A 24308-nucleotide genomic window follows, 5' to 3' on the forward strand; every position below is an offset into this window, starting at 1 on the left:
AAGTCTCCCTATTTTAATAAAGTGCTTCTCAGTGACTGGCAGCATCACTTTTCTTCCTGGCATCTACACGAGGCATTCTTTGTTTCTGTTGGAAACTCTGTTTATGGCCTTCATTCAGTGGTTTATTGTACTTACTTACTTTTGTTGATCGGTAGTTTTCTTGATGCAGACCACATCACAGTTGTAAATACAAAGCAACCACACGTTTCAGCCTTATATAGTTTCACGTCCTGAGGACAATCAGTAATAATGTGATGTTTCTTGACTTCGCTTTCCACATCACTGTTTACTTGTGGATTGAAGTTTCCATTTGTATGTTTTAATTTTTGCCAAGAAAAATCAATCATGTGCACTGTAGCTCTGCTTTAAATTTTATGCCTCATATGACACAGAGTATACATATAGTGTATACATGTTAAATGGATAAAAATCTTCTTTTAGGCTATCATAGTTTAGTACTTTTTTTTTTAACTGGTTGCGTGTACTTTCTTGTAGTTCTGGTGAAGTTTCTAATTTCTTTTTTTAAGTCTATTAGTTTTCCTAGTGAGTTTTTTTTTTCCTCATAAGTTAGTTGATAATCTTTGTCTTGACATTTCTATGCACAAAAACTATGCATACTTAAAATATTTTCATGTCGCTCCCTCTTATTTCTGAGAGGGCAGACGAGTTCTTTAGGGAAAGTAGATTGAAAAGAGAGGCCTTATAATAAATACTGTCCTGAAAACAAAGTGCTTCTATTTCAGAAGCCCTAGTTGAAGAAACCATCTACTAAATAAAGAGAGCTTGATTTTTTAATGGATTATTTTATAGAGCAGTTATAGGTTCATAGCAAAATTGAGAGGAAGTTTAAGATAAGATAGTTTTGAGAAAAATAAAACCACCTATGGAATATATTTCAAAAACTCTTATTATCTCTAAATTTTACTTTATATTAAATGTAATACAATAAAAACCAGTCTGTTTGACTATTTTATCTTTTGTCTATATCATTTGTAATATGGCATATTTTTCTCTCTTTTTAATTTTATTCCGTAAAATAAATTCTGGCTAAAGTAGTTATCACTTGAAGCAAAATTGGTACTTTTTATTTTGCTCTTTACTCTTTATGAAATATTTTGTGTTTTCTCTGTATTTTAACTTTGGCACGCCATAGACTGCAGGTTTCACGTTTTGTTTTAAAATGGTTAATGAGACACGCCTCTAGAGGGCGATCTTTTCTAAACTTTCCGATGATTGCAGTCATGGCCGCCCTGGCATGAACCTGGTGTTCTATGGATACTGAAGCCGTCTAAGATTTTGTAATAACTTAGCTTCCTTTTTATTACGTTTTCTATGATTTATTCCTCAAAGTCTTATTACAGAATTGAATTTTTGAAATAAACTGCTGTCATTGATTATCTAGTTTTAGTATCTCATCCAGGTACCTAGCTCCTATGAATGAATTTAGGGAGTTGAATGAAGGCAGATGTTTTAGTTAATCATTGGAGGGAGTGGTGTCTGTGTGTTCTAACAGTTCCTTTCTTTGTTTCTCTATATATTGCTACTCAAGGCTCTGTCTCTGTACTTTATGGGAGCAGTGATTACACTCAACTACTGAGGCATCATTAGGCCCGATGCTTTTCTGCTGACATGTGGAGTTTTATTTTTGTTTACCTATTCAATAAAATTTTTATACCAAAGCAGTACATACAATGATATCACAATTTTATAATGCAAAATTGCACTCTCCTGCACCCACTGCTCCCACTCAGAGGCTTCAATTCTTGATAATTTATTTCTTGCTGTTTTTTTTTTTTTTGCCCCTTTCTCAAAATCATGTCAGTTGGATAATGGATCTCCTACACTGAACCCCTAACTTCCTTTTCCATTTTCTATCTCTTTGTCTTTTTGTTTTACTTTAAAAGAATATCCCCAACTTTATCTCCTAACCTGCTTATTGCATTTTAATTTCTACAGTATGTTCTTTTTTTTATTTCTACAGGTTTTTAAATTTCTGAAATATGCTTTTAATATCCTTTCTGTGAATGTTTCTTTATTATCTCACTCTTTTCTTATTCTATAGATGTAAAATTGTTTATCTCTTTAAAAGGTAGTTATAATTTTTGATCCATTTCTTTGCTGCTTATAAGAGGATTTGGCTTATCAATTTGCAGGTAAGCTTAGCCTTAGTTTTCCAGTTAGGAAGATAATTAAGTAGGAAAATTCTGATACTCACTGACCAGTGTTTGCAGGAGTGACCCAAGTAAACAGATCTGGAAATTATGAGACTTGGGAGTAGCAGCCATGAGCAGTCTTGAACTTAAGAATCTGAGCAGGAAGTAAAAATCTGACTACTGGCTTGAAGTTTGCAAACTGCAGAAAGGTATAGCGAGTGGGGTCAGTGCTGTGTCAGGGTTACACAGAAATAGAAACCATAATGGTTTCTGTTGAGAAATAGAAACTATAATGGTTCTTAGCATAAAATGACATTGAGAATTTGGAGAAGGATGAGAAAAGGAAGGGGATTTAAGGTTCATTGAAAGAGTTATTCACATTGGATGATGTGTTTTTGCAGGTGAGAATATTGAAGCTAGAATGAAGCACAGGAGTGAAGCTGTTTCCAAATGGATAGAGTGGAGTTAGTGTGGGCATTGCTGCTGTTGGCAGCTTCAGACGAGACAGGCATTCCCTTTTCAGTGCTGAGAACCTTTCCTAGTCAGGAGTTAACAAATGTTCAATAATATTTCACTCCTGTCTAATTTGGAGTGGATTAAAACATGTACACTTTGATAAAATCATGGATGAAAGAAAATGTAAAGCGACAGTGCTGTTAATTGAATATACTTTCCTGGCAGTAATCCAGCCGATTAAGAAAAAGTGTCTCTGCTAAGGCAGCAGAGTCACAAGGAGTGTGCAGAGCCTTCATCCTCAGGTCCCAGGTAGGGCCAGGCATCACTCTTCTTTGTGATTTTCTCCCTCAAGGACTTTCTATCAAAAGTAGTTTTTAATGTAAACAGGTGAATTCATGGTTTTTGCTTTTGGAGAAATACATTTAGAAGACAAAGACTTGAACTATTTATTAATGTTCGTAGGGTATACTTTGACTTTCTTTTTCTTTTTTGGTTGGTGAACAGTTCTCTCTCACACATTGTTGATAATTTAGGCAGCTAAATTGAGTATGGGTTTCCTGTTTTCTTCTTGAGCAGAACATGGAAGCATATTTTAGATAGAATGCTATTTAAGTGTTTTTAAGCTGGAAATAAAATATATGTGAGTATAAAAGGTTTTATCTTCCCTTCTGTCAAAAATGCTGGTTTGGCTCTTTTGCACAGTACTCCCATCTTTGTATGGTTGTTAAAATCTGTTGCTTTTTCCCATCTGAAGGAAATGCATCTTTGACACTTCTCATGACCTGAGTCATGATGCTGAAGTAGAGCCAGAAAATATCCTTAATGGTCATCAGTTAAAAGAAGGAAGGCTTCTATGGAGTGGGGGTAAGGGAGCGAGAAGGAGGTTGGGGGAGCATCTTTGCTATTGCTATTTTGAATTATGTCTTTTTTATTATTAGGAAAGTTGCTTCCAGTGTACTATGATAGTTGTTATTCAGCAGAAAATACTTGGATTTTAATATTTAGTTTTTCCTTCAGTATATGGTGTTTAACGTACTGGAAAAAGACCAGTTCTGCAAATGTTTTAATTACTTCGAGTCCTCCGAGTCTAAGAACATTACACCTTAAATCTGGCAATTTATTCAGTATTTTATCTTGTTACAGTGTTTGTTTTTATTTCAGTGCCAATTCCCATTCTTCCACATCTTATATGTTCAGTTTAAATAATAGCATTTATTTACTGAATGATGCCGGTAAGTTTCTATAAGCTTTTTCCTTTTTCAGTTAAGTGCTTCTGTTTGCTCTGTTGACATGATACAGAATTCATTGCAAGATATTTAAGTATGAGAGATATGGGCGTAGTATATTTTTAAAAAGCATTTCAATGAGGATTTATTTATACTTTGGAGAACTCATTTAATCCCAAATTTGGTTTAAGTGATGTCAGATTATGGGGTTTTTAGTTCTGGGGATTTTTTTCACTAAGTTTATTAAGAGTCTTCACTTCTAAGCACTTACTCCCAAAACTGCTTAAGCTCACTTCAGAAGACTGGGAAATTTTGAGGTTGCTTAAATTTGTTAGATTTAGGAATAATATGAATCTGAAAGCAAAAGTCCCAAGATCTTTTTCTTTTATTCTTCTTATACAAAGAGTTTGCTTTGTTCCCTGTAGTGTTAAGTATAGTCCGTTTACTGTTTTGATTTTTCATTGTTGAAAGAGTGGTAAACTACAGTCCTAATGTTTAAAATGAATTAATAATTGCTGAAACTTCTAAAATATTAAGAGAACCAGCTCTTACAAATGTTCTTCATCTCAAATCTTAGAATGCTGTAAGAATAATAAACTAAGGTAATGAACTTCCCAATTATGGGGAAAGATTTTAAAAATTCATTTTGTAAATTTGAGTTGGCCCTGTGAACAGATCGTGCCAGAAATAGAGTGGAAAGGAAATGTAGACAAAACATGTTCACACAATATGTTTAATTGCCTGTCCCCATACACATTTTATCTCTGAAAATTTCTGGAAATATTTCTATTTCCCCACATTTGTATTTTTATGAATGTTGTTTCTAACTCTTGATCTCATCTCCCTTTCTAGGCTTATTTTCGCATTCCAAGGCTCCTTGTTCTCAGACAGCTTTAGTATCTTTTAAGAGTAGTGTAGACTGATCTTGTTCTACGTATAGTTTTAGCAGCAGCTCCTTTTGACTTTAGTTTTTACATGCACATTTTCTAAATTGATTGAGTTTTAGATTTAAGGAAAGAAAAACACATTTACATGAAACAGTGGTGAACACATTAAGGTAATAATTAACTGATGAAAAAGTATTCAGATGGAAAAGGAAACCACCTAGCAAATTGTATATTTGATTATTTATAAATTTATACCTTGATAACTTTAATAATTAGTGCAGTTTTAATTCTCCAGAATATGAAGTTTTAATTCTCCTGACATTTAACAAGCACTAGTGTGAAGTTCCATGCAGCTCCTTTGTACGTGATGGGAAGAGTGATGACAGTATCATTAAAAACCTCAATCACCATCTTGCAAAAAAAAAATTGGATTCTTGTTTTCAAGTCAGTTTTGTGGGGTATTCTCCTGTTTTTCTACCCTGCTGCCCCTCCCCAAAGTACCTGTAGTTGTGTCTCTTGTGCTGTGTACTTGAAAAAGCAACAAGTGTTTTTGCTTGAAATGCATAAACGTTTTTACAGTATCTTTGCTTCCCCACCTATTTACTCTCCAAAAAGGTTACAGGGAGAGCAAGTCAGTACCTAATCAGAATTGGCCTTGAACACTTCCTATCTTGCACTTTGTCACCAAAGCTGTTTGCTTGTTCTGTTAACAGTCTTTTTAAAAATATGGATGCATTATTCATTTTCTCCTAATTGTGTGTGTTCTGCTCGCCTTGGCTCCTGTGAACAAGCATTGCTTCCGCCCAGTTTGGTATGTGGGTCAGAAGGCGCTGTTTCTCACCAGGGCGCTGCTGTTTCCTCTTCCTACTTGAGTAGATTACAGATTATACTGGAATACGCCTGAGAAAAGGTCAAAAAGGAGGTGAAAGTCCTGGAACTGCAGCTGGGAAGCTTGTCATTCTCATCTAGGAAAGGGAGAAAAAAAAAGAGAAAGAAAAAGAGAAATAGACACACTCATGTCAACCCCAAGCAGCCCACAGTCAGGAAATTCCCATTTGCACAGGATACTTTTTATATATTCGGAAAGGACTTTATTTGGTTTTGATTAAATAATTATCGAGTGTTTAGCTGAGAAAGCTTTAATGTTAAATTAGATGGCAAGCCAGAGCTCAGTAGTGTTTTTAACTTTTCAAAGCCTAGATTTCCAGTGATTGTTTCAAAACAAGCTACCATTGTACTCCCTTTGACAGAGTCAAGAAGTTAGGAGCTTTTCAACTACAGAGTTAACTTGGTTAAACTCATTGGTATATTTTGCATTTTTATCCCTGTTGATTCCACAGCGGGATATTAAAAGCAGACTGGACATTTCGGTCTTCTGTGGAAAGCCAAAGCACCAAAAAATAAGCCCCATATGAACTTACTGCCAGTTTTTATTTTGGAAAGATGTGATGTTGAGTGTGAACCATTTATCTCCATAAGGTCTTAGAGCAAGGACGCTGTTGGAAGAAGGACAGTCATGGTAATAGAGTTCTTCCTGTAGAATTGTCTTCCAGGATTGGCAGCCTGTCACACACTCACTGGTTCTCAGTATGCCTCATTACTCCAGTTGCATAGCATGAGAGTTTCAAATATTAGGGGACCAAGGACGCTGATTGGAAGGCTTGTATCCCAGAACAAGAGTGGGTCCTGTGAATGGGTGATGAGAACAGAATTTGAAACTCTTGTCAGAGTCTCATCTTGTATATGTTTCTGTTGTAAAGTTTCAGAAAAATGGAGTGCCTAAAGGAGATAAGAGTGTATCCCTGGTAAGGGTCAAAAAGTGAGGGGATAATGCAGACCTCCTAAAGCTGTGCCCTCCCCTAGGGCATCATCCACTCTGCCTAGTGTCCTTTTGCTTTTTTCCACGTGAATCTCTGCCATTTTTATATTTATCCCTGCATCCCTAATGACAACAAAAGACAATGCTGCTTTATCCTCCCCCCTCTCCGTTTGGTCCACTTGTTTCCATTGTAGTTCTTAGTTTCTTATACCTTCTGTTCCTAGAATCTTCCTCGGACCGTCATTAGCAATAATCTGTAGCTTGTGCCTCTAGAAACCTGAAACAAGAAGTTTTCTCTTTCTCACTGATGTGATACTGTTTTAAGGTACTTTCTCATCTACAGCTCTGATCCCCTGATTGCATAATGTTATTTTAACTGCTCTTCGTTCACAGCATGGTAGGGTAGGGAAATTTTTTTAAAGGATGAGAAGGAAGCCTGTAATTGCATGTATGTCTTATTTTTCCTCTTCTGGTTTGCATTTAAGAAGAAATACATGTGTACACACAGATACACTGGTATTAACTTTAATATTTAACATAATCTGAGATGGTCAATAATTTCAGCTCTTGCCGGCTTTAGAGATTTCTCGTGGCTGGCAGTTTGCCACATTCACATGTTCTCACATCACTGCGTTCAGAAGCTAAGAATACCAACCTGGCAGCTTGTGTAGGGAGGGTAAAGATAAAACAGAAAGGAGTCTAGCTTCGCAGCCACATACCTGGGAGTTGTTGCTGATGTCTTTTCCACAAATGTTCAAGTTTGTCAAAGCCCAGTAAATCTTGGAAAGTTTATTTTCCTTGTAGCATCTGTGTTTTATAATGGGTCTTTTAATTTGTTTTTACTTTGTCTGCAGGGATTTCTTTTGTCCGGAGTTTTCAGACTCTGTCTTTCTGTTTTTTTTTCCTGTGGAAGTGAGTCCGTTAATGATGACTGGTTTGGGAATATACCTCTGCGAGGCTGACCTGACAGGCTGCCGCTCCAGCGCAGCAACAAAGACCATTGTTATTTTCGGTCTTTACTTTTATCCTCAACTTCATCCATTTTCCCCCTGTGATTTTACAGTGTAGAGTGTGTGGGAAAACATATTTTGGCACCACGCACACATGATAAGGTGGCGTTTTGAAGTTAGCAGCATTTTTTAGTAAACAGAGATCACACCCTGTCCACCTCACACACGGACAGTGGTGCTGTGTACTCGTGAGGAGCCTGAGAGTCCTTTCCCAAAGTACTTGCAGGTATTCTTCATCCAGAAGGCAGAACGGGAGGAAGAAGAGAGCCCACAAGGTTGTTTTCGTAATTCCTTTTTCAAAAACGCCAACTTGTACAAGGAAATACAGAAAGTCAGTAGTTAAACCCCAATGTGAACTGTTCTGGCTTAGGACTTTGTAATGTTAAAAACAATAATAACCATTAACAAATAAACAACTGAAAACAGAATATCATTGCTTTAAACATCAAAGGATGTTTTGAACACTCTGATTTTTAAATGATTTTCTGTTCGCGAGTAGAATTCCTGCTTTGAGAAAACCATTTTATTGGAGCTTGGGATTTTTTCCTCTCCCCCAAGAGAACGCCGTCTATCTTGGGGACTGGTAAACCTCTAAAGGATCAAAGCTCTGGTGGATTTGGTTAAAGACCCGAAAGCCTGAAGGCTTATGGAAGTTTATCTATATAGAGTAAGCCCAAAAAACTGGGATGAGAGTTTTAGAAGAGCTTATTTTCTCATGAGATTTTTGGGACTTCCTCTGTTTGGGATGTGCCAGAAATACTGTGAGAATATCCACTCTCATGGCATTTGTCACTTACAGGTCTTATCCCAGCTGGGGTTTGTAAGTAGAATGGTGTGTGAAATATTATATGTATTTTAAAGTTTTGTGACGCCCACTACTAAAGCTGCCGTTAAACAACCTCTACTGTTTTCATTATACTTATATAGTAAAGTATAGTAGAGAATGGTTGGTGAAGGTGACATTTAGAATTGACATAGTGACTCTTCACTGACCTCAGACATTTTGAATTTTAAGGTTACTATTGTATGTGTGCTGAGAAGGTGAAATAAAGAAAGGGGCACTGCTCTCCCTCTCCGTCCAAAGGAAAGCTGAAGCATAGGCTGGAGGGACACACTTAAGCCATGTCCAAGGTTTAGGATACTATGAGTTTCTTCTGCTGAATCTCATTATAGTAAGAAGCCTCAGGCTTAATGAAAAATCCTGGCTGATGTAACCGTAAGGGAGTGGCTGAAGATCTGTTCTTAAAGTTCCCAAACCTGTGCTCCTGGTCGAGTCAACCTGAGGCTAAAGCGAGTAGTGAAAGCGATAGATTCCAGCCCCTCGCTATCTTCTGAAGTACTTTGGGTCCCCTCCAAAATTAATTTTTTTTCCTATAGATCATAGGGTTGTATTTTCCTGTACTTCCTGGATATGAGAAAAAATATATTTCCTTCCTTCATTCAGCAAACATCTGTTGAGATGTCAATCATTAGTAAGATGCTGATCCTACTCTGCAGGAGTCCTCAGTTTTTGTGGAGGATAAATCTGGAGGTTTGTTAGATTCTAGCTGCATTTCCCAAGAAAATCCATGACACAAGGAGGTGATAGAATCATCTTTAAATAAAGACTTTGAGCAAGTGAAAGGGGAAGAAAGGATCATTATACTATTTTTGTGTGAACTTTCATTTTAAAATTTGGTATATTTTTATGTATAAATCATTACATGTGAGATGATGAGATTTCTTGTCTATGTGAGTTCCCTCATTTTACTAATTCCTGAATTAATTACTCACACATCTCTCATCCATTATTTTCTAGTTGGAAACTAAAGACGGGAAGATACAAGTTCCTGCCTCTGTACTCAAAATTTGAATATTTTCCATTTAAAACAACAATAATCAAAATATCTCCTTCCTTTTTTTCCTGAGACATTTTGAGGATGTCTCTCATGGCATGCTTGCTCCCTTTAAATTCTTTAAAGTCTTTCTATCTTATTATGTTATGAATTTTAGGATTCCTGGGATTTGTTCAGCCAGGCGTAGAATAGGGCCTCATACCAATAAGGCTCCAAAAGTGTGAACTGAAAGAATGAATGTTGAATGAGTCCTTTGCCTGGTGCATTATCTCATCTTGTTAATGTCTTTTTATCCTCAAAGTCCTTAAGTCTGTGTTCTGTATCCATTACCGTGATCATTTCCTGTTAGTATACCCATTGCTTATCCCTTTCCAACAACAACAACAAATCTGATTCTTCGCCTCTTTAGTGAAGCTCCCCTATTGAAGATTGCCATGCTGTGCTTAGTCACTCAGTCATGTCCAACTTTGCGGCTTCATGAACTGTGGCCCACCAGGCTCCTCTGTCCATGGGGATTCTGCAGGCAAAAATAGCAGAGTGGGTTGCCATGCCCTCCACCAGGGGATCTTCCCAACCCGGGAATCAAACCCAGGTCTCTTCCCAACCCAGGAATCAAACCCAGGTCTCCTGCACTGCAGGTGGATTCTTCACCAACTGAGCCACCAAGGAAGCTCTTTGAAAGGGTAATCTTCAATAGAAGATTACCAGAGTTAGCAGCTTTCTCTCTGAGTATGCCTTTCTGAACCTTGGCGTTGTTGAACACATTTTTTTCTTTCATTAAAGCCGTTTTAAATAAATTACTTGCCACATAATAAAACATAAGTCAGACACTGCCCCTATTCTTACGAACATAAAATCTACCCAGCTTACTTTACTCTTTCAGATGCACTGGGTTTCAGAGGCTCCATCATGAATACAGACACCAAGAATAAAAGCTCATAAATACTTGGGTGTCGCAAAAGACGGAGAAGGATAGGTGTGGTGTACCTTGAGGTTGTTTTTAAGCTGGTGGGGCAGTGAAGGATTTTAAGTCAACCTAACCTAACGAAACCACAAGATTTGCAGCTTCTCAGTGAAAAGCTTCACTTTCTAGAACTCTCATTGTATCTCTTAAGTTCAGTGTTCTCAAAATCGGTGCTGTTCCCTTGCTGAAGAATTTAGATACCTAAATTTAGCTACTTCCACCTCAATTGAAATATTGCTTCTAAAACTGAAATCTATATTCTTCCCATTGCTTTCCATTATAATTCTCTCTCTAGTTAAGAGATTTCGTACTCTTGCTCACATCTGTGGCATCACTTTACAATCTCTGCTCTTCATGTTATCCTTCATCCTCAGAATATTTCTTCTCTCCTGCTCTTACCCATATTTTATCCATCTTTCAAAGCCTAGGTCATGTCCCATGTGCTCCCTGATATCTTCTCCAAATAATTGATCCCATGTGTACTTATCTTTAGTACTAGGCAATTAGCACTTAATTATTCCTGTTTCATGCATATTAGACTGTAAGCTTTGCAACAGCAAAGAATGCAGTCCTTACAGCGTATGGTCTTCGGCTGAGGCACTCAACAAATATTTAACTGTTGTTGTGAAATGTGTGTGTTAAACATAGGCCTTGAATTTCATTAGCTTGTGACATATTTCATGTTGTGGCCTGATTTCAGCTCCGAACAGTATTCAGAGAAATTAAAGGATACTTGCATAAGTGAGAAGATATCCCATGGTCTTGGCTTGAAAGACTTAATATGCTTAAGATAGCAACACTCCTATATTGATCAACAGAGTCAGTGCAATCTCTATCAAAATGTGAGCTGGCATTTTTGCAGATAAGGACAAAATATAGGTAGAAGCAGAAAGTTTTGCTGGATATGATGATCCATCAAAAATTTGTAACAGACCACTGACTGTCTTAGAAACAAAAACAACTCAACCTGATTTTACTGTTTTTTCCTATCTTAAGTCCCTGTGAAAACAATTATTTGCTGTGACAGAGATACTTCACAATACTTTCTTGGGAAAAGGCTTCTTGCAACAAGGGTTTTTGGAGTTTTGAAAGTTAAAGTATTATCTTCAGTGAGTTCTGTGTGTCTGTATTTAGGCGAGGATTTATGTAATGGCTATTTTAGAAACCATCCTGATATGGCAGAATTTCAAAGCATTACAGAAATCAGAAAAACAAACACAGGGATCTAAATTTTCTGATTCCATGTGGCTTGTATCTGAAGAGGACGTTGCTAATGTTACCCTGACGTCTGCCTTTACATTGCATACTCTTCTCTCTGGGAGATTTGTAGCTTATTTGAATGTTGTAGCAGTAGGCTTACAAGGTGGTGACACCAAATGATATAGAAACAATAAATGCCCAAATGGGTGCTCTGCTCTGCAGTATAGTAAGTTCCCTTCTGGTATTCTCGTCTCTTATCGGTGACTGTGTATATTTTATTTTTATTTTCAGATAGCAGAACAAATTGGTACAACATATCAGCTCAACAAAATTTAACTCAGTTTGTCTTTAGGCCAGGATATCAGTTGAATGGAAAAATGAGAGATCATGGATCCCGCCTTGCCTCAGACTTAAAATATCTCAGTATTGAAGTAATAGACATTGCCGGTACTATTTTGAGGATGCTGGTTAAAGAAACAAACAAAAAAAATCGAAATGCGTATTTGTAAGGTTGTAGTAAACGTCAGTTAAACTTCAGAGATTTTGTTTCATTTCCTTTCCTTTGTTTCATTTCGTTATTCTGTTTTAAAACATCGTATTTTCTACCTTGCAATAAAGTTAGCTGTATCATATAAATACTATGAATCATAAAGAAATATATATATATTTCTTTAAGTTGTTTATTTTTGGCTGTGGTGGGTCTTTGTTGCTGCACGGGCTTTTCTCTAGTTGTGGCAAGTGGGGGCTACTCTCTGGTTGCAGTGTGTGGGTTTCTCACTGCAGTGGCTTCTCCTCCTCCTCTTCTTTTCTTCGCAGGCTTCAGTAGTTGTGCCCTGTGGGCTCCAGAGCGCATGATCAATAGTTGTGACACACGGGGCTTAATTGCTCTGTGGTATGTGTGATCTTCCCAGATCAGGGATCAAACCTGTGTGTCCTGCATTGGCAGGCAGATTCTTTCCACTGAGCCTCCAGGGAAGTCTCATTATATTTTTGTAAGAGTAAAATATAAAAATTAAAATGTTTTTAGATTGAATTTTTATAGTAAGAATGTACAAAACAAATTCATGAAGTGGAATTTATTTTAAAAAAAATTCCACTTGTTAAAAGATCTGTAAGAGAACAAAAAGACAAGTCAGAACAGGGTAAGAAAATACTGGAAAATCATATCTAATAAAAGGTTTATATCCAGAATATATAAAGAACTTTTAAAATTTGAGAATAAGATCCATAAAGAATTTTTTACATTTTTATAGGCATTTGATTTTCAGCAGGGATGCCAGGATAATCCTCTGGGTTGGGAAAGAATATCTTTTCAATAAGTAATGCTGGAACAAGTGGATATTCAGCATTCAAAAGAAGTGAAGTTGAACTTCTACCTCACATGATTTGTAAAAATTAATTCAAAATTAGAGACCTAAATGTTAGAGCTAAAAATATAAAACTCTTTGCAGAAAACATAGCTATAAATCTTTGTATGTTTGGACTGGGCAGTGTTTTTTTTTGTATAACAACAAAAGCATAAGCAACTAAGGAAAATATAGATAAATTAGACTTCATCAAAGTTAAAAACTTGAATGTTTCAAAGCATACCATGAAGAAAGTGAAAAGATGACATAGGAAGGGGAGAAAATATTTATAAACCATGTTTTTGCTAAGGGATTTACATTCTGAGCATATGCTTAACTCTTATTTATGACTGAACAATAAAATGACAACTCAATTTTGGGCAAATGTTTTGAATAGACATTTCTCCAAGAAGGTATATAAATTAACTAAAATGCACATGAAAAAGATATTTAAAAAACGCACATCAAAACTACAATGAGATACCTCTTCACACCCACTAGGATGGATAAAATAAAAATGATAGACCATAACAAGTAGTATTGAGGATGTGGAAAATTTGGGGCCCTCATACACTGGTGTAGCCACAGTTTATCAGTTCCTCAAAAGGTTAAATATAGACCTAACTGTTCTGGCTCTAGGTGATTATCTGGGTCGTGAAGATCTTCTTTGTACAGTTCTTGTGTGTATTCTTGCCACCTCTTCTTAATATCTTCTGCTTCTGTTAGGTCCATACCATTTCTGTCCTTTATTGTGCCCATCTTTGCATGAAATGTTCCCTTGGTATCTCTTATTTTGTTGAAGAGATCTCTAGTCTTTCCCATTCTGTTGTTTCCCTCTATTTCTTTGTGCACTGATCGCTGAGGAAGGCTTTCTTATCTCTCCTTGCTATTCTTTGGAACTCTGCATTCAAATGGGTATATCTTTCCTTTTCTCCTTTGAATGTAATAAAGCTTACATTCATACAAAAACTTGTGCAGAAATGTTTATGGCAGCTTTATTTGTAATAACCAAAGCTGGAAACAAATGTCCTTTTGCCAATGACTGGATAAACAAACTGTAGTACTTCCATACAATGAGATTATATTCGAAATAAAAAGGAAGGAATTGATACCTGTAGGAAAATGTAGAGTGATTGAATCTCAGATGCTTACTGGCAAGTGAAAGAGGTAAGACTCAGTGTGGTACATCATTTATAGAACATTCTGGAAAATGCAAAGCCATGGAATGGGAGAAAAGGTAAGTACCTAAGAGGAATTTTGCTTATTGGTGAGATGAGAGTAATGTCTCTCTATGCAGATCAGATTTTATTTCAGTTTGTTTTTCCTGGTTGTTAGTGAGCCATAGTTCTTGTTCTTTTTATTTTTTTATATTAATGTGGTCATAAAATAAAGGGTTGATTCATAATTTTTAATTTTATGGTGGGTAGTGGTACATTTTGGGAGGCAGGCAATGTTTTTGCTTGTTGATTTTGATCAGTTTCATCCTGTGTCTCTCATGGTACTCTCTGTGGATATACATCCTTATGTCTCATGTTTCTTCTGCCCTCTGGAGGCTTTGTAGGTTGCCATGGCTGGAATATTCTTCCCCTCTGACTCCATAGCTTGTTTAAGGAAACGTTCCATGCTTCCTTTAGACTAATTTAGACCTTTTCATTTTTTTTTCTCTTACTATCTTATATTTCTTTGTAACACCACAAAATTCAGTTTTATACCAATTATTTGTATAACCATTTAACATCTATCCAATTCTGTATCCTCCAAGCCTCCATCCTCAAAGACTATAGTCTCTGTTCATAGTCAAGTCATATTTGGTATTACCAGAGTCCTTTTTTTTCCCCCCCTTCCATAGAGTCTTGATTCTTTTAGAATCATGTCTGCCTTTGATAATTTTCTTAAAAGATTAGTGGAGCCAGTGTAAATCCTGTCAGAGAAGGAAACTTCTCTTGGTGATGCTTTTCTTTCTTTTTTCTCTTTATAGGGAAGCTCAACAGCCAAGACTCCTACAATAATTTTGCCAACAACAACCCTGGCAACCCTCGACTCTCTCCTCTTCCCAGCCTGATGGTGTTGATGCCTCTCGCCCAAATCAAGCAGCCAATGACACTTGGTACCATCACCAAACGAACAGGGTAAGGCCTCAGGCTTGATACTTTTTAAATAGCTATTTTAGAGGATTAAATACATAAAAATAAAGCATACTTTTTCTTTGGGTGGTTTTGATTATGTTCTTTATTCCCAGCCCACATGAGGCTTAATGTCAGCTGATTAAGTACAAAGTATAGAACGTGCGCAAACACGTTCATGCACAAGCATGTACACACACGCTCATAGAGAAAAACAAAGCAGCGACAAGTTGTGGGAACTCGTATTGGCTAATGAAAACCAGATCCATCTCCTCAATCTTGTAGTTCCTGCCTTGTGGCTTTGTCCGAAAGTAGTACAGTTTCATTTTCTTGATTTTGTGGACATGATTTGGATTTATAATGGCCCCCAAATTTTGACTAAGGAGAGAGAACTTAATATGACAACCGTGCTTCTGATACTTTGAAAAAGCATCTATAGTGAGGTACCACTTACATATAATAATGTGTCGTTATTGTTGTGCTAGGTGGGAAAGTGCCGACATGAGATGCTTGTGTAAGAAGAAATACTCATTCTCACGGACCAGGCCTTTGAGCTCCAGATTTCACTGTGACACTGAAATTGACCCTCTGACTAGTGGAGTGGTGTTTTCCTATAAAGTGATCCTATTTTGAATGTAGAAATTGAGTTTGTGGTATATTAAGGGGGGAAAAAAAAGAAGCTGGGAAACAGCAAACCTAGCTCCAAAATCTGACATCTTGTGATACGAATCATTTGGCTATATTTTTAAAACTTGATTTCAGCTTTTTAACCCTTCAGTAGTAGCTTAAGTAGCTTTCCTCTTTTAGTTTCTTTATTTTAAAATAAATAAGAGTGACTACGAATAGTAAAGGGGTTACGAACTTAAATTTACAGATAGCTGGCTTTTTTCTTTGGATGATGATACATTTCTGGGATATAGAATCAAATAAAAATGAGACTAAATCTTGAATCATAATCTTAGTATTTTTTCATTCACAGACGTCAGTATATAATTGTAACTTTTTTGGTCTATCTTTCCTGAATATAAGTGAAGGAACACTCAAAATTGTTCCTCATGATTTTAATTTTATTTCTAAGATGGTGACTAAAGTTCTGTGCCTGAAATTGTGTGATGTTGGAATTTAATTCAAACTATTTGTGGGGAGGATTAGCAAATGAGTTTTCTGGGGGCTTCCCTGGTGGCTCAGATGGTAAAGAATCCACCTGCAGTACAGGAGACCCAAGTTTGATCCCTGGGTTAGGCAGATCCCCTGGAGAAGGGAATGGCTACCCACTCCAATATTCTTGCCTGGAGAATTCCATGGACAGAGAAGCCTGGTGGGCTCTAGGGGGTCTCATACAGTTGGTCCGTTGGGACTCATAGAGTTGGTTATGACTGAGTGACTAATACACACTTAGAAAGTGAATTTACTTTTGCATATATTTGAAACTTTCCATGATAAAAAGATAAACTCCATCACACGTCTTTTACTCTCTCTCTTGCTATTCTTTCTGTGTGTCCTTAGATGGGTAGAAACTATTTATTATCTAGTCTCTTCCTAAGCTACCATACTGTATGAACTTAGATAACTTTTATGTTTCCTTTTCTTTTTAAAAACTTGATTATAGTTCTTAGATTTTTTAGAGCATGTGTATTATGTTCCTTGTATCCTAGATAATTTAATAATTATTAATGAATTAAGTGATAGGAATTTTAATTGTGTGCTTTGAAATTAATATTAGTTTAAGGTACATGTATCATATTTTTTGCTGGGCTTTTATCTCAGTTCTTAAACCCTTTTATTTTTGCCAAATTTTAAAATTCTTTTTAGCATGTCCTTTCTTATAGTGTTTAGAGAGAAAAAAATTAATATTTGTCCCATAATGAGTACTTGCCTTTTAATTTCCAAAATTTTGATAGAGATTCATTTAGACTTACTGGGGAAAAAAATGTTATTAGACCCGTAAAAGGAATTCCTGGGGAGGGATGTGGGAGGGAGAGTCAGGTTGGAGGGACACATATGCAACCAAGGGTGATTCATGTTGATGTATGGCAAAAACCACCACAATATTGTAAAGAAAGTATCTTCCAATTAAGATAAATCAATTATTTTAATAAAAAAGGGAATTGCTGCATGCCCAGATTTTCCAAATGTTAACAGTTTAATGAATTTGCCTTATTTATCTTTTCTCACTCCATACACATGCACTCACATACATACACATCCACCAAAAACTCATTTTATTAGGTTTTTTCTTCCATATGCCTGTTGTCTATAATGAATTCTTTACTTGTGGCAGAGCTTTAGTGCTCCGTAAATTACCCCATCCACTCTTTTTTTTCCCCTCCCCTCCTACTATTCTTTTTTCCTCTTCCTACTAACACAGATTACCATGACAAAAAACACTTTGATGATAGTATTCATAACTTATGCAGGTCACTGCTAGATTATAAGACCTAATACTCTTAAACCATTTTCTGAAGGGTTTGTTGACTGTATTCAGAAATTGCTATTGTGACATTACTTATAATTCTTTGTTGTTCAGTCTTTAAGTCATGTCCGACTCTTTGCGACCCCATGGACTGCAGCATGCCAGGCTTCCCTGTCCTTGTCTGTATAATTCTTACAGTACTGTTTGGTCATAGAATTTTCAGAGTGTAGTTTGTGGTTTTACTGTCTCAACACTTAGCATTTTCATTGACATACATGTATTTTGACTAACCAAAAGTAGTACTTGTTTTGGGAGAGTAAGCTAGTCCTTGAATTTCCATTTTTGACATAAGGTGATTTGAAGCACATCCCAAAGCACATCTAATGGTTTGAATCATTAGATTTCTCCCGTTAGATTTTATGATTTACATTAATTTCATTTTTATTTAATTTTTTTTTTTTTTTTTCACTCTGACCAGTTCTTAAGCCAGAGAAGGCAGTGGCACCCCACTCCAGTACTCTTGCCTGGAGAATCCCAGGGACGGGGGAGCCTGGTGGGCTGCCGTCTATGGGGTCGCACAGAGTCAGACACGACTGAAGCGACTTAGCAGCAGCAGCAGCAGCAGTTCTTAAGCTGCAGTTAGCTCACTTGCATTATTTCCATCAAGTTTTATTGTGTTTCCTGAGGATTTTGATTACCACATTAAGGTCACCAGAGTGATGAGCAAATAGTCTTTTAATTTTCCAGGTCATTGTGGAAATCCTAATTTACTCTAACTTTGCTTCAATGAAATGCGTTTTCTAGCATTTAAAAAATAAAGCTTATAGATATATTTGACATTAATTATGTAGAAAGAGAACACAGAGCTGACTCATTTATAGGCATTAAGTTCCAATACACCTAATATTATATCTAGTTACAAATGTATATTCCATGTCCTAGATATTTGCCATAATGGCATAAAATAAATATTAAAAAATACATTCTAGCATAGAGATTTCCAAGGATTGCTTAGGATCCTATATTTAAATAACCAAATTTAGATGGAAAGCTCAACCCAAACCTTCAGGGGATAGACGTGTGCTTACCACGCTTCACATCTGCCCCCTTATTTATAGAAAGATACATCCCTGAAAGCCTGTGCAGTGTCAGGGACCATCTGTCTTACTCAAAGACATTTGCAAGGCCAGTAGAACTGCAAATGGCAGAAGACAGATGTATTTACACCTTCATGTTCTGTACCTTGAAGCAGCACTGGGAGGAAATAAGGCCTATTTTGGCAACAGCTGTTGCTCAGCCCAACTGCGGTATACGCTGATGAAGGCGAAAGATGTGCTAGGAATTATTCGGTTTAATAGCCGCTCATTCAAACAAAACCCATTTCTTCCAGTCTAAGACTAGAGGATTGGAAAGGCCTCCATCCTGTTTTTATCATGTGTAAATCAGCATAGGTCTCATCTTTTAAAAGTGAAAGTGGGTGCCAAGGGATCGCTCCTTGTTTTGGAGGGTAAATTTTTTGTAGTAGGAATGAAGCAATAGCTCATAGATGTTTGACTGAATTAATGGATCAAATACGTGATGAAGGGTTTTTTTAAATGCTTTCTATGTAAAAACTTACTAAATAGACAATTTTTCATCAGTATGCTTAATTTTACATACATTAAATCTAAAATTATTGACACATACATCATTTTGTGGGCACAAGCAGGGAACAGGACATTTCAAAAAGTGGTCAGAGAGATTTCCCTGGTAGTCCAGTGGCTAAGACTCCACATTCCCAGTGCAGGGGCCTGGGTTGGATCCCTAGTCAGGGAACTAAATCCCACATGCTGCAACCAAGAGTTCACAAGCCCCAGCTAAAGATCCTGCGTTCTGCAACCAAGATCGAAGATCTCAGATGCCTCAACTAGACCCTGCACAGCCAAATAAATAAACAAGTACATTTTTTTTAAGTGGTCTTAGTAATTTCATGGGAATAAAAAATATAGAAATTGGGAATGAAGTTACTTCTTGCCCTTCATTAGCTGACATGTTTAGTGAAGTAACCTGATACGATTTGTTGTCTTTCACTGGTTTTCTTAAATCGAGCAGCTTCCTGCTACTTCCTCTCTCCACCATGTTTGTATGTATTCATTTTTTTGTGAACAGTTTGAGCTAGGTATTAGGAACCTTGGGCCTGACTCTGGAGAGGTAGCCTAGGGAATATAGTGAAAGAATATCATCTTAGGAGTCTGAAGCTCCATCTTCTTATCTTGGTTCTGCCATTTCCAGTGTGCCTACGTAATTTCGTCATCCGAGGTATATTTGTATGTATGGATTGTAACCTGTCAGCCTTACAGTGTATGAGTTTCCAACAGGTGCTCTATTAAGTACTTTCTAAGCCTCATTCATTGCTGTTCCCTAGGCCAGTGCTTCACAGGAGCTTCATTTAGGAAACATAGATGATTGTTCTTCTTTAGAAATGGAAGCATTTAATAGCATTTATTTGATTATCTCTAATTGAAATCTGTAGACCAAATCTGCCATCAGAGTTTGCTAAGTGAATAACTGACATTGGCATATAGTCCTTGAGGAAGGTTTGTTCCTCTTTCTAATTCACTTTGGTCTGCCTTGGCTTATTTAGACACTTTGACCTAAGCCTCAAATCTTATAGGTGAAGTCTGAAGAATTAAATGGGAAAGATGTGGAAAAAGACACCCCTCCACCCCCCCGCCCAGTTACAGTGGTGGTGGTTTTTCAGTCACTAAGTTGTGTCCCACACAAAAAGAGTGATGGTCAACTCTGTGACCCAGTGGACTGCAACACGCCAGGCTCCCCTGTCCTTGACTATCTCCCTTGAGTTTGCTCAAACTTGTATCCACTGAGTTGGTGATGCTGTCTAACCATCTGATTCTCTGGCGCCCTCTTCTCCTGTTGCGTTCAGTTTTTCCCAGCATCAGGATGTGTTCCAATGAGTTGGCTCTTTGCATCAGGTGGCCAAAGTAATGGAACTTCAGCATCAGTATCAGTCCTTCCAATGAACATTCAGGGTTGATTTCCTTTAGGATTGACTGGTTTGATCTCCTTGTAGTCCAGATGGTAATTCTCCACTTCCTAGTCCTGTCTTATCTATGTATTATTTCTTGATAACTAAGCTATAAATGTTTCATTCCAGATATAAAATAACTAGCAATGTATATTTTCATTAGGGTGGATATTTCTACATGTGCAATATACATGCACAGTTTGAGTTTCCAGTTTTTGTACTAAGTCAGTAGAGTACTTAAGCCATTCCATACTTTGTTCCCTTTTACCATAAATCTGTTAATTTTGGGGAGTGGAAATAGGGAGGAGATTACGTCTCCTGTATAATGTATTACAAGTCAGCAAGCATTATTTTCTATGGAAATTTGGAAATCTGTGTGTGCTATTCTAGTCTCTCTTCTGCCACATCTGGCGGAAATTGAACAAGAGAGTTTTTTTCTGATGAAAATCTTGAGCTTGTAGTTTAAATTTGCATGTTGAATATATCTCAGATTAGAAAATTCACCTGGATATTTCAGCTTGAATTTGCCTTCAGAACAATAATTTGAGAGCCAGTAGTGCCATAGGTCTCTTTAGTAGTTAAATTAATGAAAAATTTAGAGTAATACTTGAAAATGATATGAGGACTAACTTGCTTGTATGCACATGGGGAATGTGAGTCCATCAAAGTTACTGTTTAACACGATGGGGTGTAGGGTGTAGTACAGTCATTGGGGTTCCTGGAATGTGGTGTTAAGACTATATGGCTTTTCTTTACTATTTTACAGATAGTGTTGTACAGCCCTTTCTCTGTTCAGTATGTTTAATATTTATATGGGCTCATTCTTATGTCTGTTAAGTGACAGTGCTTGAATTCTCATAGGACATGATTAGTTGGAAAGTGGAACTTTCAGAATTTTTGGTTTGTTTTTAATTGGAGAATAATTGCTTTACATTGTTGTGTTAGTTTCTGTTGTACAACAGTGTCAATCAGCTATAAGTATACATATATATATGGGGAGATATATCTATCTATCTCCCCTCTCTCTTGAGTCTCCCTTCCACTCCCCCCATCCCACCCGTCTAGGTTGTCACAGAGCACAGAGCACCAAGCTGAGCTCCCTGTGTTGTATAGCAAGTTCCCACTAGCTGTCTCTTTTACACATGGTAGTGAATATGTCACTGCTTCTCTCTCAATTCATCCCACCCTCTCCTTTCTTTGCTGTTTTTTAGATGCCAACTATTCTTTAACTCTGAAGATGGTGAAATCTAATTATTATTACTGCCTTTTAGCAGCAGAGTCAGGTTATAAAGGGTTTTACCATGTTCAAATAAAATCTGATTTTATTTTCCTCTTAACATTTGAACAGTCTTTTTATTAGTCTTATTTTCAGCTAGGAAGACCAAAGCTTATGTGGTACTGTGTGGCCTTTAAAAAAATGAATCAGAGTTTAAAGAGTTGCATAGTATTAATGATTTGATATGGGGCCTCCCAGGCAGCACTAGTGGTAAAGAAACCCACTTGCCAGTTCAGGGGACATAAAAGACATGGGTTCGATCCCTGGGTTGGGAAGATCCCCTGGAGGAGGGCACAGCAACCCACTCCAGTATTCTTGCCTGGAGACTCCCATGGACAGAGGAGCCTGGGGGGCTACAGTCCATAGGGTCAAAAAGAATTGGACACAATTGAAGTGACTTAGCACGCAGGCACACAGTGGTTTGATATATAGCACAATTCTTTCTTGTCTTCTGAGAATCTCCAGAAGAAACACTTTGAGAACCAGTGTCAGTGTCAGTTAATGCTGGACTGGTATTTCTGATTTGTAGTCTCTTGGCCAACCCTGATGTTTTCCAATCAGAATTCAGCTTCAGCAGGACATAATCATGACTAAGTGGAGAGTTTTATATGGATTGCTCAGCCTGCTGAAACTTATTAGCGTTTGGAAAGATACACATTCTTAACACCTGAATATGATAATTGGAGTTGCATTTGTTAATGCAGACCATTTTAATTCAGCATACACTCTGCCTCACGTGCTGTTTTCCTCCTTCAAACCACCCCTTGTAAAACTACAGCTGCAGGATTTTGGAGGGGAAAGCCATAGGTGAAGACAGCTGGATCATGGACTTGGCCTTTGTGACTTTTTATTTTCATTCTTTCACTACTGAGAAAAGATGAGGCGGGCACATTTCAAAAGAACAGCTGACACTCCCCATACCAAGTCAGTGATCACATCAGTCACTCTAATTCTTTGGTGTTTATGGGTCTTCTTTTCCATGTATGTGGCGGAGATCCCGTTTGTAGGAGCAGCTAAGAAGTGGGTGAGTATAGACTGGGATCATGCCAGAAAGGAGGCCTCACCTGTTTCCCCCTTCCCCTGTCTTCTCCTTGAGCTGGGCCAGTCTCTAGATTCTTCTTTGGCCAAAGAAGGATGACTTCTAATGCATCCAGCTGAATTACACTGTGAACAGTGAGAGCCGTGTTGTGTTTAAGCTTGACCATGCTGCTGTTCACTGCATGCCTGCTCACTGCAGTGTCTAGAGAGTGAGAGTTAACAGTGCGTTTGGGGATTGTGAAGTTGTGGAAATCTCTTGCTGGTAACATGCTGCTATTGCCTGGGAAGGAGAATCTAGCAGTTTTTTTTTTTTTTTTTGTTTAATTTGTTCGGCTAATATGTTACTTTTTATACATAAGGAAATTTAAACTTGGTAAAAGGTGTTTACTGGTTCTGTAGGTGGGACAATAAGCTGGTCTTTTGAACTGTAGAAACTTAAAGTTTTGTTTCATTTTTGTTTGTTTGGTTTTGGGGGTCACTCAGAAGCCACTTAAGGCATAAAGGGCTAAGATAAAACTTGCAAATTATTTGCAATGAATCAGCATTTTTCTGATGTTTGGTTTTTTTTTTTTTAACTTTTTATTTTATATTGGAGTATGCTGCTGCTGCTGCTAAGTCGCTTCAGTCGTGTCCGACTCTGTGCGACCCCAGAGATGGCAGCCCACCAGGCTCCCCCGTCCCTGGGATTCTCCAGGCAAGAACACTGGAGTGGGTTGCCATTTCCTTCTCCAATGCATGAGAGTGAAAAGTGAAAGTGAAGTCGCTCAGTCGTGTCCGACTCTTAGTGACCCCATGGACTGCAGCCTACCAGGCTCCTCCGTCCATGGGATTTTCCAGGCAAGAGTACTGAAGTGGGGTGCCATTGCCTTCTCCAATATTGGAGTATAGCTGATTAACAATGTTGTGATAGTTTCAGGTGGACAGCAAAAGCACTTAGCCATACATATACATGTATCGATTTTCCCCCAAACTCCCCTCCCTTCCAGGCTGCCTCTTAACATTGAGCAGGCATAGTTAGGGAGTTTGGGGTGGACCTGTATACACTGCTGTATTTAAAATGGATAACCAGGTTCCAATGGGAACCCTGTATTCTGATATTTGGAATGAGATGGGAGACTTATCCAGCTTCTATACAATGTATGGGAAAGAGCAACTCATGCCCAGACATTGCAGATCACAAAGGCTTCTGTCAGAATTGTTTGGACTGTTTGATTAATTCAGGGGTGTGCCTAACGAAGAAAATGAAAAGAAGTTGGGTAGTATGTGTCAACAATAACTTCTTATTTAGGCAGTATCTTAGGGGCTTCCCTCATCACTCAGTTGGTAAAGAATCCACCTGCAATGCAGGAGACCCCGGTTCAATTCCTGGATCGGGAAGATCCACTGGAGGAGGGATGGGCTACCCACTCCGGTATTCTTGGGCTTCCCTTGTGGCTCAGCTGGTAAAGAATCTGCCTGCAATGCAGCAGACCTGGGTTCGGAAGACCTCTGAGTTAGGAAGATCCCCTGGAGAAGGGAAAGGCTATCCACTCCAGTA

At 37.6% G+C, this 24308-nt stretch overlaps 1 protein-coding gene across 9 annotated transcripts in view; it reads left to right on the forward strand.

Annotated features, from left to right (window-relative positions):
* BCAS3 (BCAS3 microtubule associated cell migration factor) overlaps positions 1-24308 on the forward strand; it is a 595190-nt gene that overhangs the window by 236572 nt on the left and 334310 nt on the right. For all 9 annotated transcript variants that reach the window (XM_070390544.1, XM_070390541.1, XM_070390545.1 and 6 more), the window contains exon 16: positions 14875-15025. In XM_070390544.1, coding sequence (XP_070246645.1) covers positions 14875-15025 — 151 coding nt within the window. The remainder of the gene's footprint in view (positions 1-14874; positions 15026-24308) is intronic.

The sequence above is a fragment of the Bos mutus genome, chromosome 19, assembly GCF_027580195.1.
Source record: "Bos mutus isolate GX-2022 chromosome 19, NWIPB_WYAK_1.1, whole genome shotgun sequence".
Taxonomy (NCBI): domain Eukaryota; kingdom Metazoa; phylum Chordata; class Mammalia; order Artiodactyla; family Bovidae; genus Bos; species Bos mutus.